Here is a 16,737-nt window from a genome sequence, read left to right as displayed (position 1 = left end):
AACTCCCAATGTGAGCAATTCCCAGTTTGAGACTGCTTAGGGATCATTTCAAAGGCTGGCAGCAGTAGGCCGAATGTAGTTTTGATCTAACTGATTAGCTCTCTGGTGGCTCTGGATTATGTGATCATCTGAAGTCTCCTTTAGACCCTGCATTTCTAACTTCATTTGTGTGTTACATGAAATCAAAATATTTTTTTTGTGAAAAGCAGTTGTTTAAAAGGAGCCACTTAACAGCCGATACATAGATTTTAATCTCACTTTTAAGTTGTTTTCTGTGAAAATCTCGCATTGTTATTTTTTTTTCTTCTGTGGCAGCGCTCTCTCTCGTTTCCCTTGAATCTGCTGAAAGACCAAACTACTTTCTGTACGTACACGACAATGAAACTGTTGGGTTGGAACAGTGGCAAGCAAGTGCCTCCTTTCGGAGACGAGCCACCTTCTTCCATCACCAGGGCCTCTGGACTCCAGGGCTCAGTGCCTTTGAACTGCACAGTAAAAAAGGCTTTTTCATCATTCTCACCTCATCCGGTGTTAAAGTGGCAAAGTATGATGATTCAGAAGAATTCAAACGTTTGAGTACCTTTAATATTGAAGGTAAATTTTGTATAATCCCCAGGGATAAGTATGGTTTCCTCTCCTTGCCTTTAGAGCACTTTCATCAGCAATAGTAACAAATATTTTTTATCCTATTTTTAATTGCTATTCTTTTCTTGCACCCCACCTCTAAATGTTACTATTTTCTAATTTTTGCAGATGTGATGATCACTTTATCTTTGGACTACATTTTCATTGTTTTACTCTTTCAAAGTGAACGTGGCATGTCACAAAAAGATGTGTGTTAATGTCTCGCTAGTGAGCTATAGATATCTATTCTTTTAAATGAACGGGTAACTGTATTGCTTCTGCAGCCAACAGTACTTTCACAACGGTTAATTGATTTTTAAGGTTTTTAAACGGGATATGTTGTAAAAGCAAGTACCTGTTTGTATCTTTGAAGCTTCGGTGTCTTTTGGCTTGATTGAATTTAAAATACTTGAAATTGAAAATGAACTAAATCTCACCTATTTGAAAGTTCCCAAGAATTTCTTTACTTGATTTTCAGTTTTTCTGAAAATCCCAATGTACATTATAGAAAAGACTATAAATTTATAGTTTATTGACTACACAATCAATAAATAAGACCTTTTCCTTCTTTCTCAGAACTCGGTGCGTCAGTGCCTTATAGACGGCTGTGTGAATGGCGATATGAATCTTGTGCTAATCCTTGTGTTAAAACATGTAGTGATCCTGAAGGAATAGCATGTAAATTTCTTCCTCCGTAAGTCAAATTAAGCTCAGTATTGCTACTGTATTGTGGTTTTTGTACCATAGGCTTTCTGAAAATTACTGCAGCTGCAATATCCATTCATTTTTACTTATCTAGATTTCAGCATCACTCTTGTGAACAGCTCTCACAAGTCATGTGAAAATGTTTGTAACAAGCCTCTCATTTCCCACAGTATATATTCCTGTTTACATGTGATCTTTCAACACCAGAATGAGAGGGTTTTTATTTAGCTCAGGGGATTAGCTTCTGGTAGTGGTTAGGTAGAAACCTATTAAATTAAATGAAGGTTGTTCCCTTCTATGGTTTTATATTCACATCCTAAACTAGCATCCCATGATGCTGTAAATGACTACTTCTTTCTGGTGTTTATGTGACAGAGACCAAAAACTGGAGGAATTTAAGGGTGGACTACGCCCTCTCCTGTAAGAGGAAGGAACTTTATAGTAAGAGATGCTCATGGGCTTGACGCAAGGGATTTCACACTGCTGGTGTTATATTGTTCCTTAGTAAAAAGATTTCCTGTCTCCATGGATCTTCCCTGGCACCTATGGAACCACAGTTTTTTAAGCAAACTAAAAAGAAAAATGTCTAAAAACTCAAGGCATAAAATCTGGTGGGAAAGAAATTATATTTTGAATTGCAGACTATCTCCCTAGGCATGTGCAGTTTATGATTAGGAATATTGCTAATATTGCTGATTTTCTCTGTTGGTATTATCTTTTTTCACATGGGCACACTGGTTGTTAATTTAATAATAAAAATTAAAAGGCAAGGGGATATATGAACTTGTCTGCACTTTCCTACTCTGAAAGTGCACAAGAATGAGACTTTCTATAGAATCCATTTAAATATTTTAATGTCTCAAATGAACATATCTGGGTAAAACAGTGGTCTTGTAATGAAGTTCTTTGTCCTGTGGGAAACCTTTCTGCTTAGGGATCTGAACTTCCACCTGGTTGTGGAAGCAGAATGGTCCAAAGCCATCATGTTCATCAGACTATGCAAAGAATTGATTATTAACAATTTAGAAACAGTACTGTGCTGTTCAATGTCTTATTGAGCTTAAAATGCCTCAAAATGCTGTGTTCACCATTACACTGGAAAGTTCTCAGAATGCTGATGAGGAATACATTCTAATGTTTCATGTTGCCAAAGTGAAATAATTTAAAGTTAATTTATATTTCTACTGTGGCTTTAGAATTAATTATACAATATTTTAAAGGGTTGAAGGATGCTTGCCATACTGTCCCAAAAACATGATCCTTGATGAGGTCACACTTAAATGTGTTTATCTGGAAGACTGTAAGTATATTTTATTGTATTGTAATCTTATAAATCACTCTAGAGATCCCAGGAAAGGTTTTAATCAAATGTACATTGTTGTTTTTTATTAAATGCTTTACCAGAAGAAGAATGTCTCTCTGGGACATAGACTGCATTCCCAGTCATCCAAAATACATCTCCTACATCCAAACAAGCCATAGCTACAGTTGAATTCTTTCATTTCTCTAATAGTGTGTTAAATTTAACCTTTTATGATGGTGTTATACTCATCACAAATATATTTGATTATATACTGCTAGTATATCATATGTATGTAAGCGAAAGATCCCAAAAGGAAGAAATACTGCTGGGGTGAAAAGTTTGGACTTTTCAGTTGATGAGCCACTACTAACAAATTCAGGGCATCAATTTCATAACTTCTGGTGTGTGAAGTTACCACATTATTTGCTTATTTGGGGGATACAGTATTCTTTTAACATAAATTACATTTTAATAGTATCTCTTATTTTATTTCACAAGTTTTGACTTAAATACTTTATGTTTGATATTTGCTAGTACAAAGTTATCTCATATAGTATACTACCTTCCAAAGATATAAAAGAAGATAACATATTCTATAATATATTTATTCCAAATATTTTACTATTTTGGATTTACTGAGTTTTCCATGGAATTCCCTTGTTGCTTCAAAACTGCTCTGCAAAATCAAGGTTTTCACTAATAAAAAAACCCTAGCTACTCCATTTGCAAAGAAAATTAGAAAACTTCTTGAGTCAGCTGAGTTCCTCGAAGTCATCAGGCAACCTGGAACCACTGGCAAGTTATCTTCTCAGCAAAATGATGCTCTGATTTGCTAATATTTAAATGGAACTTGAGTAGAGATAGACATTGCTATTTTGCTTTACCAATAATTCCTAAAAGACAGTGAAATATGCATTTTTCCTTTTAGGCATACCTGTGACACCTACGGAATCAGCAATTGAAACAAAACCTTCACTGTTAATCTCTCACACGGGTGCTACCACAGAGAGATTTCCTCAGACACCTCCTTTATTTGTTACTTCAGGGACTGAGTCAACTCACACCGGTGTGACAGCCAAAATAACCATGAAGGCAAACATCACTTTAATGGGAATGAATATGTCGGCACAGCCCCTTACAGACTTTCATTCACTGGAAGCATCTAATGCAGCCACCTATTCAACATTTTCATTACCAAGTACAGTGGAGCCTTCTGATGTACTTCACAGCACAGCCAGCCCTACTGTCCTTTCCAAACTCATCTCCTCAACAGATTTTCCAACTGCTCTTCAAGCCTCAGCAGCCACATCACGTACTGTCAGTTCTACTGCATCTATAACTTTACCCATTACAATAGCAACTCCAACAATCCTGCTCAGTGCAAGTCCTATTCCAACACGTTCTGCATTATTAACACCCACGTCCCTACTGGTAGTTCCCTTTCCACTTGAAACATCAATCACTCAGCTAGGAACGGTTCCCCCTACCTCAGCATTAAAAGCTTTAACCTTCGAGCCATCTTTTGTCACTTCTGAGCTGCCTGCAGGGATTGGGAAGAGTAGGAGTCCTCCAGTAAGTCATTCTAAGGGAGCAACAGTATCCTCCAAAGTGTCTTTGTCTGCTTTCCTGGCTGGCAGAGCAACTTTCACAAGACCTGTATTTCTTCTAGGTTCACAGTTGACACTAAGCACATCTACTTCTCCTATATCTACTTTGTCTGTTAAAACTAGGTCTGGCACTGGTCAAACTGCAGTTCACCCAGCACCCATTTCTGCACTGACTTTAACTGCTCCTCAAATTCCTATGACCACTAGATTTGATAGCTTTGAGGCAAGTTTTCCTCAATTAACCACAGCTTCATATTTTGAAACAGCAAAACCCTTGTCTAAAACTTCTCTGATATCTTTAAATGCAAGTTCTTTAGCTAGTTTTTCTCCAAAGCCATTTTTATCTTCAGTGGAAATTTCAGTGACTGTTCCCAAGCAGACATCTCCATTAATAAAAGACAGTATTTCTGCTGCTCTGCCTGTAACAACTGTATCTTCACCTCAATCTGCTTCTCAAATCCCTATAAACACTTCTTCAAGCCCTTCTGTAACACACACACTATCTGTACCAGTGCATTCTCTGATTACCTCCCTGAAGCCCAAAACTATGGCAGATGTCTCTGTTACTTCCAAAAGTCTTTATAAAATTCCTTCCACTGCTTCCGCTCTTCTAGTCAATCCAACAATCTCTGATATGTCTATAGCAAGTAAAGCCTCAACAGAAAACAAATACATAATGGACACTGATTCCTCTTCAGTGTCATCCATTTCTGAAAAGCCAAGGAAATCCATTAGTTCTACAGTCTTCCCTCTTAGGACACTGGTATTACCTCCAAATGCTACATTAATAACCACTTCAGAAATTACAGAGTACCCAAGCAGTTCACGTAGAGAATTGAAAACTGACCCTGTAGCACAAAGTTCAGGCACTTTCATTCCTAAAGATCCTTCTCTTACAAGGTCATCATCTTTATTTACAATCTTGTTATCAACATCAGTACCATCTTATGTGACATCTCTTCCTACAAGTTCTTCATTGATTCCCATAGTCAGTAGGACATCATCGTTAACACAAAATATAACTGCTACCCAAACACCAGTTTCATCTCTAGATAGACAGGGAACCTCAGAAAGTCCAGTTATAGACTTCGCAAATTCTTCTGTAGATTTTTCTACGTTCACTTTAAACATAAGCCCTTCTACCAGCCTTTCAGCGGTGCAAAAAGCCTCCATTAGAATGCCCTCCTTACTAACGCCTACGATTCCTGAAGCCACTTTAGAAAACCAGCCCAGTAGGGTCCCTATGTCTTCACCTCCTCCTAAGACCACTCGTATCTCTACTGTTTCTTTAGGAAAACAGAGTTCTTCAGTAAGTTCTTCAGAAGAAGATGGAACAATATCAGCCATATCAGCTGGAATCATCACTCAATCCACTACACCAATGATCACGAACACAACAGTGAATGCTACATCCTTAAAAGCACCTTATATTTTTGCAAAAATACCACCTAGCTCTTCAGCCAGTTTATTAGTTGCTTCTGGCACTACCGTAGCCTCTAGGATTACTACAAAAACCACTGATTCTTTTGTTGCCGATTTGGAGTTTTATATGGCTTCAGCTTCAGTTCCTACCACCGCAGAAACACTCATGCATGTGTCACACGAATCTTTATTTACATCTGCAGCATCTCAAACTTCACAGAGCACTACAGAAACTCCACAAATGATGATCACGAAAACAACTGGTACTACAAGTCCATTATCACAGATGAAGAGTACCTCATTTACAGCTTCAGAAGTTAAATATGCAACCTCATTTGAAAGAACTGTGGCTATTTTAGAAAGTGGTCAGACTTCACATGAGCAAAGAAATGTTACCAAGACAAAGTCAACCACAACTGAGAAATCTTCCCTGCCTTATTTGACAGTATCTGCAGTTCAGAGTTCACCTTTTTCAAGAAATACAACCTCAGGAAAAAATCTCTTTCTTTCTGGAGTCCTGGACGTAACAACATCAGATTGGTCCAAAATCTCAACACAGAAAACCATTAAACCTTATTTCAGTTTAACAGAGCCCACAGAGCTGCAGACCAGAACTATAACAGATTTAGCTCATTCTAGTGGTGGAATAGCTCTGCCTTCCTCTGCAGAGCCTGTGGAAACACAAACTTCTCTGGCAAGCACAGGAACAATGACAGCTACAGCTGACAAGTCTTCCTTTGGTACAATGATGCATACGCTGATGTCTACATCTTCCGAATGTGTGGTATGTTCAGTTTTACTTGCCCCTGTGTGTTAAAATATATATTGCTTTTCAGTTCCTTCTGTTACGTTATGGATGTAATACCAGAGATTTTAAATATCTCCTATTTTTGTTTTTATTTGTATGTTTTAAAATACACAATTATTCTTAGAGGATTGTTGTATTGCTGCTCTTACACTGCCCTGGTATATTCTGCAACTTGGATGTATTGCTCTAGAAAAAAAAGGCTTTTAAAACTATGTGCTGATTCTAGATAGCAAAATATATGTCTGATGTGCAGAAAAAGCCATAACCCATGGAATTCTGAGGTTTCTGCATAATCTCACTCTGTCTTTCTTTTTTCCATTTGTTTCTTTGTCATAGAGTTTAAAATGATGGGAATGCATGATTCTGTATTTCTTAAAATGCTTCAGATTATTACTGAACATAACATGTAGCCTCAATGCATAATGCTTTACACAGAGTACTCCACCAAAGCTAGATGGAACAGGAAGGGTGAGGACGTGCATGGACGTGCATCATTGTCACCTGTTACAACCACATAAAAGCAATTCATTCCAAAATAACTGATGAGGGGTCACGTAGATACACCGATTCTGTCTCAGAGCAGGGTGATGAACAAGGGATCGCTTGGACTTCGTAAGGGCAATGAATGTAAAGTTGATTCTGGTTGTTTTTTTCCTTATATGGCAGCCAAGATACCTTGAACCTGTTGACAAATGTAGCCAATATGTATGTGTTAATGCGGGTTGGATGTTATACAACCTTTCAAGGAACTGCCCTAAGGATGTGCAGAAGCCAGACTGTGGTTTTCGAGGAATGCCAGTTCAGGTTAACGCTGATAGTTGTTGCCCAGAATGGGAGTGTCCCTGTAAGTCACTGTTTTATTTTTAAATACAACATAGAGCCTTGATCTGTAAATTTCAAGTAATAAATTAAGGGTTTATTACAGTAGGAATATGAGGTTGAATACTGGAATGAATTTAAAAGAGCTGTTCATCAGCAAACCAGAATGAAATATACTGAATATTTTGGTATCTTTGAATTAACATTCAAGAGAGTAAAAATATTTTGTTTTGAATGAAAGCATTGAAATGAAATCTGCAACATGAACATCAGTATTTTCCAGCTGAGACTTTTCAGAATTTCTATCAGTAGAAATGTTGAGATTTCAACATTTTGTGAAGAAAACAAATACTGGCATTTTCTGAAAGACAGGACCCCCAAATTTCAGTTAGCTCTAACTGCAGTTTTTACTCATACTTGGAAAGTGCAGAAACTGGCAGATGACTGTCTGTCAAGGGAACAAAAAGGCCGAAGAGAAGTCATATTAAAAACCTTGTAGCATTATGGAAACCAATATCGCACTTTTAAATATTTGTCTCAAGATAGGACGGATCAGTCTCTTGTTATCAGTATCTCAAAAATATGTATTTTTTTAATGCATATATTTTATCTCACAACATACAGATTCATTGGCCTTGCCTGTAAAACATTGACTTAAGTGAAAATTTTCACCAGTTTAAACTTTCTCCCCTTCCCTGTGCACATAGCAGTAGGGTAAAGTATTTCCATTGAGTAACGTAAGATACTTGCTTCTGCTTATGGCTTGGTATGCTGTCTGCAGAACAAAGTCATCAATATATACATGAATGTACATATGAAAGCAAATATTGCTAAAACTGACAGTTTTTAGAAATGCCCTGTATTCAGTTTTGTGGTAACCGCATTAAATGACAGTTCTTTTTTTAGGTCAATGTTCTGTACTGTCTGAACTGAGTGTTATTACATTTGATGGAAACAACATAGCCCTCTGTAATATGGCTTCCTACATTTTAGTCAAGTTACCAGGAGAAACTATTGTTGCTCACATTGAAAAATGTCCTGCTAATCAGGTAAGATTCTTGCATTTCGGCAATAATTGTAATAGTTTCTTGAATTTTTGTGTTATAGGTATGAAATTCTGCAAAAATGTATCACCTAAAACTTTCAGATAAAAGCCATGCCCATTGAAAAATGGCAAGTTATTTAATTTTTGAGGAGCATGCTTAATCATGTTGTCTAGATAAAAGAAGAATGTTATCTCAGGTTAAATAGTAATTGTTGTATCATGTTATAAGGAAATTCAAATGTAGGTTCCTTTTAAATTATAAGGGATGACATAACTTCTGAACCTGCATGTCTCCTTTCAGGCTCTCCACTCACAAATCTTGAGGCCTTGAATTTATAATTTACAATATGGTCAAAACACTAAAATATTTTGAATAGCCACAAAAATCTTTTGTAGTTATTTTGGGAAAGTATTTATGAGTTTGAGATTAGTGTCATGAGTTGTTCTTTGTAGCTGTCTAACTCTCTGCCTTGCCTACAGAGGGGATCCAGCCACTTTATTTTTAGACTGCCAGTTTAGGTCAGGTCAGTCTCATCCTTCGAGTCTGTACATACATTTCCTTTGCATTGTCCATAGTCCAAATTTATGCAGCCCTTGAACTACTGGCTTGTATTTCCATCTTTGGTTTGTGGATAAACAAGTTCCTGATGAGGGGGAATGCTGGGAAATGTATATTTTTCATATTTATAAGGAATATCTTAATTAGTTTAATTATGAAGCTGATTGATTGTAGAACTTCAAACACAGTCAACTTATTTTTGCCAAATAAGAATGCTGCTGATTATCATTGCACTTCTAATCTATTTTCAATGTTTTCCAGAGTGCAAATTCAATAAGAAAACTAGTGAGTACTTTTTGCTTTTACTAATTATGAAATACATTAATATTACACATATTGAAAAAATTCCCTATAGCACTGGTACAGAATTAGAAAAAACAATAGTAACTAAACTTGTTTGTCCCTTTTCTTTCAAGGTTCCCCCTGCAAGCGCTTCAGGGCTCTGTTTTAAGAAATTAAACGTAACAACACGCACATATAAATTACTTATCAATCGTTTAGCAAGAAAAGTAAGTATATATCACCAGTATATAGCATGTGTACACTTAAAAGACAGCTGGAGAGCTATTCTATTGTAGAATGCAATAGATCAGACTTACAATGAATGTACTACAGGGTTAGGATTACTTTTGCAGTTCAGGTAATTCATGATATGCTAGAAGCAAAAAATACTCATTTCTGATACCATGCTTCACTTGTATGTCATTTACCCAAAATGACACTTCAAAGTTCTTTTGAGATTTCAAAGTAGCTGCAAAAGCATTTATACTTCATATTCCCAGAAAACCTAGAACCGAATGGAAATGTTCCAAGACCTGATAAATACTTAAGCTGCCTTTCCTGCTAGTCAATAACAGGACAGGACAGAACAGAGAACTTTGAATAATTGGAATGAGGTTTGGTTTTGTTTTGTTTTATCATGCGGTATGTGATAAATAAGATTTATTCTTTCCTTAATTAGAAAAGATTTCTGTATCATTATTTTTTCTCATGCCTACTTCATTTGCAGTTATAGGAAATGGTACTGATGAGAAACTGTGATTTAAGCACTGTGACTGTTATTGTATGTGGCAGAGGCTGTAAAAAATATCTTATGCTATAAAATGTAGAGACACATAAGATATATCTTCGCAATCTGTTTTGTTTCCTAAAATGTATTTGATTTATTTTAGGTAGTAGTGGATTCTGTAATCCAATCATTACCATTTTCAAAAGAAGGACTGAGTATTCAGGATACTGGTGCAATGTATGTCATTAATACCCCAGCTGGTATTAGCATCAAGTGGGCTCATGTTACAGGCATCATAGATATACAGTATGGATTACACTCTAACACATCGATGAAGACAGAAGGACTTTGTGGTGAGGCTATGGTGGAAATTTTTCTCTTATTTAATAATTTCCCATTTAAAATTTACACCTCCTTTTTGTGTCTGTGACCTGCTGCCCGGTAGCTCTCCTTGTGACCCCCATTAAGTACACTGACGATCCTGTTTGAGGTGGGGTTGTGAAATTCTATTAATTAACAATAAAAATTCAATAATTCTGTTTCAAAGCACTCCTTGCTAATAAAGTATTTTGCAGAGCAAGTAATGATCAGTACATTGTATCTAATTAACTTTTTAAAAATGTACTTATCTCTGTGTTTAAGAATATTGTTGAAGTCAAGTAAAGAAAAGGGGAAAATTTTCAATAGAGAAGTGGCTGCTGAAGCAGTTCAGGTAGTGACAGTATATTTCAGTGATTGTGAGAGAAAAGAATAACTGTCAGATATTACCAGTGGCAGCTTATCACTATGCAAATACTGATAAAAGGCATATCTTGGGCAGGGTCCAAGTCCCCTGAGGATAGTGAATCCAAATTCAGACCTCTTCAGGTTGGATCTAGGGTCCAAAAGTGTGCTGAGGTGCCTCAGGCTTAAATTACAATGACAGTAAATTTAGCATGGTTCAGGCTTCCCTGATAGCCTTTTTATAACTCTGCCAGTATGAATTATACGGAAAAGCATAAGCAGGTATTTTAGAGTTCCCTTAATTCTATCAGAAATGTTCGTTTTCTGGTGCATTGTAATTTTACAGAATCTACCCCATATTGAACAGGAAAATGAACTTTTTATAAACTTTTAAACTGTTATTAGTTTTAAAAACAAACAAAACTATTCAGATACAGTTTAAATATACATGTAAAAAATAAAGTGTTTAAAATCAATTGCTATATTCTGCTTGAACAAAAGGAAATTTCTCCTAGATCTAGTGAGAGAAGGCAAATGCTGGCCCTGGCACGTACTGCATCTTTTCCCAGCACCCTGCCATCTTCTCCATGCACGCTGAAAAAGATTGGGATGTAGGACGGATTATAGAATAGTTACTCTTTGTGCCATGAAAAGACAGAAAGAGGAAGACTATGCAGACAGATCCAACCTCCACTGTAAAGTGTTGTTCTACCTGCTATTTTGCAGTAAAATCTGAAGCCTCTTTTAGTGCTTCTTTCCTATTCTCTGCCGTTTGCTCCTGTCTGGGATTCTCCTATCCTCTCCCCCTCATACTGAAAAAATTGTGGGACTATGTGGTAACCTGCCTTTATTTTTAAAGCTGTATTGATTCTGCAATTCTGTACTATGGCCCTCCAAATTCTAACGCCAGCACAGTTTGTGGGATGGCATTAGGACAGCAGCAAGAAGCAGAAGTGTTAAGAACACTGGAAAGTGGTGCTACTGTCAAATGCTTCTTATCATGCAAATTCCATCTTCTGTGTTTCTCCATGCTGTCGGAGAGAATAACAGCCCATCACGCCAGGCTAGCCCAGTTCTAACAAGGGACCCTGGAGAGTATCGGGATGCAGGGCTGGAAGCATGAAGGCAAGGACGTCGGGTGTGGTTAGCAATGCAGAAGGAAAGTGGAAAAAGGATATAGGAACTTTGGCTGATCAGTTCCTGGGATGTAAAACACTATTATGAGGATTACAGTTTTGGCATTAATGACTTGTTATGTGCTTATAGGAAGTATATGTTTCCATTGATGAATTAATTGAATACATACAATAATGAATTCAGGTAGCCAATGGATGTCAGGGGTTTGGGTGGAGTGTCTTTTTCAGTGGTTTTGCATTAATAAATTGAGTAAGAAAAATATTTTCTCTAGAGAAAGCAATTTGTTCATCAAAAGATTCCTTTCATAACTTCTTGCATTTAGAATGTTCAACTAAGTTTCAGTGTCAAATCATCAGTGACGTGCAGTTAATTTGAAAGCCATCTACATTTACTCCCATGGAGCTGATTGTTATTCAGTAGGATGAGATCAGAATCTGGTGCCATGTCAGTGAATTTGCTACATTCAACAGCGCATTTTGGTAGCAGTTTTTCTCAAAGGTTATTTCGTTATCGGGAAAAGTATCATTACTTGTATTGTATGATCTGCTGCTTTTGCTAAGCCATTGAGCTGACAACTAAAACCACAAGTAGAATGTTGGAACTACAGTGGACATACAGCTGCTTTCATTTATAATTTCAGATGACTAAGTCTCACAGGCGAGCCTGATGCAATGTTAATCTTACCTTATCAAGTGCACTTTTTTTTCCCTAAGGAAGTAAATATTGCATGTTTGTTTGTGCTTTGAATGTGATGCCCTGTCTCCAGGGGTGTGCAATGGAGACCCTACTGATGACCTGAAAATGCAAAACAGGACCATAATTACAAATATGGAGGAAACTGAAGTATTCATTAAGAGTTGGGAAATTGAGAAATCACTTGATGTAACAACCAGGAGGCCAGTACGAAACTGTACTGAAGATAACTGCACATACTGTATGGAACTGTTAAACAGAAGCATTTTCATCCCTTGTCACAAAAAAGTGAGTACAAAGATCAGATAAATTCCAGGTGAAATTAAATAAAAGATACGTAGGTAAGAAAAGAGACAGATATACACATTTTTTATGTTTTGCTTATTTTCATGAGCTGACAGCTGGATGGGTAGCTTTAATACCTCTGTCATGTTGGCTTTAATACTTTTGTCATGTTGTCCATTGTAAACACACATCTATCTGGATCCCTGTGCTATTACGCTGTTTCTTAAATCATTTAGTAGGCAAAGCTCAAAGGAGAAACACCAGATCATCATCTCAACACAAACGCATTCCAAACGAGTTATTTTTAATAAATGCTTGACAGGGGTCACTAGAACAGAAAGCCTCATGCTTCTGCTGCATACAACAGCAACTCATGCAGTCTGAGACTGGACTAAAGAAATTTCCAGTTAAACAAATTTTGACGTAGGCACTATTATGTCGACAATTTGGTAGCATTTCTTACAGAAATCATTATCATTTGTTTCTGGACACTGTACTTTCCAATGGGGATATAGCTGTGGCATTCAGACTACCACTAGAGCTGGGCAGTGCAGCACAGCTGCTTCCCAGAATGGGAAATCAAGAAGCCCCAAATCTCTGAGGTCTGACTTACTTTTCCCACTTAGTTCAAAATAAAAAGGATTAATTACTCAAGTGGCCCTTTCTTTCTCAGGGATAGATATGTCCAGATTCCTGATTCACTTCTTGCTGTTCTGCATTTCCACCCTTGGCTGGCGTTGTGTTACTCTTCAGTTTTCATCACAGACAAATGCTGTTAAAGATATTGCAGGCAGATGAGCCCCTTCCTTCAAACTCCCAAGACCTCTCCTCACTTTCCCCAGGTAGAAAAAAATGGAGGGAGATCTGAAAGAAAGGGTTTAAAGAGTTGTGGGGGTTTTGTGGTTTTGGTTTTTTTTTTAAAGATTAATAGATATTTCCCACAGCAGCTTAATGGGAGGGAACACTGGTTATCAGTTTGGAATCAAGAATGGAGAGTAGCACCAGTGGGTAGCAGGATGCTTTTCATAATTGTTTTAGCATATCTCATTTAAAAATAATTAAAGGGAATCTGACTAGTCAGAAATCCTACTTCATGTGTTTCCAGGAGAACTCTCATAGCCTCAGATACAATGCAATTGCATCTTTTCCTGGTTTATAACAAAACCTGACATAGCATCAAAATTGCCAAGCCCTTGGTTCATCCATTACGAAATTTGTTTTCTTTCATATACATGATGGTGGTAGAGCTAGAGTGGATGGAGTGTATTGTGCGCTTCACAGGCATGAAGGAACTGGACAAGGATAGGTAAGAGAGTCATTAGTGTAACGAACTTTATGGCAGAAGTGAGTGACTGAAGATTTGCTAAAACCACAGGGAGAGCTGGGCTGCAGCATAGCAGTAAACAGCCAGAATGAAACAAAATCTGACTTTTTCCACCTTGTTATAAGCTTATGCAAATAAAACCAACAGAAATAAGACAGGTTGCACCATCTGCATTTAGACCCAGTAACATAGGTCATGGGGTCCTATAGAGACAGAAGCAGAGCACTCAGTAATAATTCATTCACAGCAGGAATTTATGGAAGGTATAGCAGCAACGTTTAGCTGAGATTTTTGACTTTTAGCTGACAGGGCTATACTTCAAAAGTTCTTGTAAGTAGTGTGACAATCTCATTAGGACTGTGTTCTGTGCCTCCTAATGAGCATAAAAAATTCTGGAAGTTTAAGTTTTGCAGAATCAGTATTTTTTACTTTAGACGCTGCTTGTGATTTTTTCTCTTGCAGCTGTATTATTTCTTGTAATTCATGATTTATTTTAATTACAGAAAGCTCTTCTTGTTAATTCTTAGTTACAATATGTTCCTAGGTGTCACCACAGGAGTTTTGTGAGAAGATGTGGATCAACAGTACTTATTTTTGGAATTATGAGTGTGATGCACTTTCTGCATATGTGGCTTTATGCAACAAGCACAACATCTGCATTAAATGGAGGACACCTGATTACTGTTGTAAGCAGATAATCATGTTCTACACCCCAATGTGGCTTTATACTGCTGCAGTGTTTAGTGATGAGTTAAGAATAGATTTCTTTCTATTGTTATTGTAAGTGCCACTTCATTCTACCACAGCATTAGTAAATCAGGGTGCAAGTTCTTAAGATGTATTGTTTTAGTCAAGGTGTCACGGATCAGTTTTAATCTTGATTGAATGAGTTGCTTACCTGAAGTACTGATAAAAATACAAATGCATGCTTTCTATGATACACTTGTTCTTATTGTTTATCCAATGAAATGCTGAAAGAATAATAGCAATCAATGTCCTATTTTTATGACTTGCAGCATTGAGTTGTCCTGAGGGCAAGGAATACCAGCCTTGTGTGCAACCCTGTGAAGCCAAGACCTGCTTGAATAAATGGTTCTATGAAGATTCTCCCTGTTCCTATTTAAGGGAAGACTGTGTGTGTAAAAACGGCACTATTCTGCATAGAACGGACTCTGACCTCTGTATACCAGAAGAAAAATGTAGTAAGTGCAGCAGGACAGAGTGATTTTGCAGATATGCTAATATTAACCGCAGCTCAGTGTAAGTGATGTTTAAGTTCTGTGTCAGTCCTCAGTAAGTGTGAATCTGGTACAGCTCCCTTCAACAGAGCCTCGCTGTATCTCAAGCTACAGCAGTCTGTGCTTTCAGCTCACTTGTATTCAAGACCCAGTGCTGAGGTACTTCTGTTGGGGAAAAATGATGGTCCTTCTTCCGTAGCTCCCAGGCTTTCTTTCCTGGAGTAGCATGTGCAGGTTCTCTCCCTTGCACTCAGTATTTATTTTCAACCATAGTGAAGCATTTGTTCATTTGGGGTTTTAAGGTCATCATCTTTTCTTGGATTCCTTGATCATAATGCTCCACAGCGCCCTTATTTTATGCAATAATTTAATGCAATTCATAGTTGCTTGCAGGAAATCTGCACTCTCCACTTGTTGAAGGGATATAATGTTTTTTTCTCTCAGCATGTACAGATAACAAAGGACAACCCCGCTCTGCTGGGGAGATTTGGAATGGGTCCATGAGAGGCTGTTGCATGTACAACTGTTTAGAAAATGGAAGCATTGTTGCTGTAGAACCTGAATGCAACGAGGATCCTCCACCAGTCTGTGAAAGAGAAGGGGAAGTTATCATACATGTCATTGAAGAGAGAGCTTGCTGTCCAAAGAAAGTTTGTGGTATGTACCACACCTGTTTTCAGTAAGAGAAGTATAAGGTAAGTGCTTGACATTCACCAGCAGATGACAATCTTTAGACAGGGTTCAAGGTAACATTTTTCAGAAGTGATTTTTAGGTACTTGTGCCTGGTTGGGCCAGCAAAGCAGGCTGCCTTTCTTTGTAAGAACTGACTCACTGAAATATTTTTTTTTTTCTTAGAAGTCCACTAGTGAAACAAAACTTCTGTTAAAAATGAATTTTTAAGCTCTTGGGTGGAATTTCAAAAGAAATTGATAAATACTCAATGATAAAAGTATCTTGGTAATCGGGGCTGTCATCAGAGCCTGTTTGCTATTCTTATTAGTGCTTCTGTGTCAAGAGCAGTATCCTCTGACCTACTGCTGTTTCCCAGCAGCAGTATTCTGTGGGCTGATCACTGAATACTAATATTCTGTCTAGCCATGGTTGTTAAAAAAAAGAATAAATGTATTGATCCTAAAATGTTAAGCAAAAGATACTTATTTCTTCATAACATCTTCAAGGAAAACGAGAACAAATGGTCCAGCTGGTATGGTGCTTTTCTTCATCAGTTCAGGTACCTGTAACCAACACTGTATTGTTAATTTGTTTAGGGAATATTTTCACTGGGACATTTTAGCTGGTTTCATGTGTAGGAAGCAGAGCAAGTAAACACCTGCTTTAAGAGGGATATAACTGTGCTTGCACAGTGCCACACGAATGGAGCTATACCAGCCCTGGGTTGAGTTCAGAGGTCTACATAATGGTATGGAGTGCACTT

The 16,737-nt window shown here is 37.4% G+C and overlaps 1 protein-coding gene across 8 annotated transcripts in view; it reads left to right on the top strand.

The window, feature by feature from the left end:
- The window catches only part of OTOGL (otogelin like), a 98,081-nt gene that overhangs the window by 64,416 nt on the left and 16,928 nt on the right, over positions 1-16,737 (top strand). For 6 of the 8 annotated variants that reach the window (XM_052774515.1, XM_052774511.1, XM_052774508.1 and 3 more), the window contains exons 33-45: positions 316-594; positions 1,201-1,318; positions 2,550-2,629; positions 3,561-6,445; positions 7,136-7,313; positions 8,195-8,337; positions 9,154-9,177; positions 9,309-9,401; positions 10,065-10,254; positions 12,528-12,742; positions 14,608-14,749; positions 15,080-15,265; positions 15,746-15,958. In XM_052774515.1, the coding sequence (XP_052630475.1) occupies positions 316-594; positions 1,201-1,318; positions 2,550-2,629; positions 3,561-6,445; positions 7,136-7,313; positions 8,195-8,337; positions 9,154-9,177; positions 9,309-9,401; positions 10,065-10,254; positions 12,528-12,742; positions 14,608-14,749; positions 15,080-15,265; positions 15,746-15,958 (4,746 nt within the window). The remainder of the gene's footprint in view (positions 1-315; positions 595-1,200; positions 1,319-2,549; positions 2,630-3,560; positions 6,446-7,135; positions 7,314-8,194; positions 8,338-9,153; positions 9,178-9,308; positions 9,402-10,064; positions 10,255-12,527; positions 12,743-14,607; positions 14,750-15,079; positions 15,266-15,745; positions 15,959-16,737) is intronic. The other 2 variants (XM_052774514.1, XM_052774513.1) reach the window with 2 other exon arrangements.

This window comes from Harpia harpyja, chromosome 23 (assembly GCF_026419915.1).
Source record: "Harpia harpyja isolate bHarHar1 chromosome 23, bHarHar1 primary haplotype, whole genome shotgun sequence".
NCBI classification, from domain to species: Eukaryota; Metazoa; Chordata; class Aves; order Accipitriformes; family Accipitridae; genus Harpia; species Harpia harpyja.
Note: the sequence above shows the minus strand (reverse complement) of the source record. Positions and strands in the feature narration are given on the sequence as shown.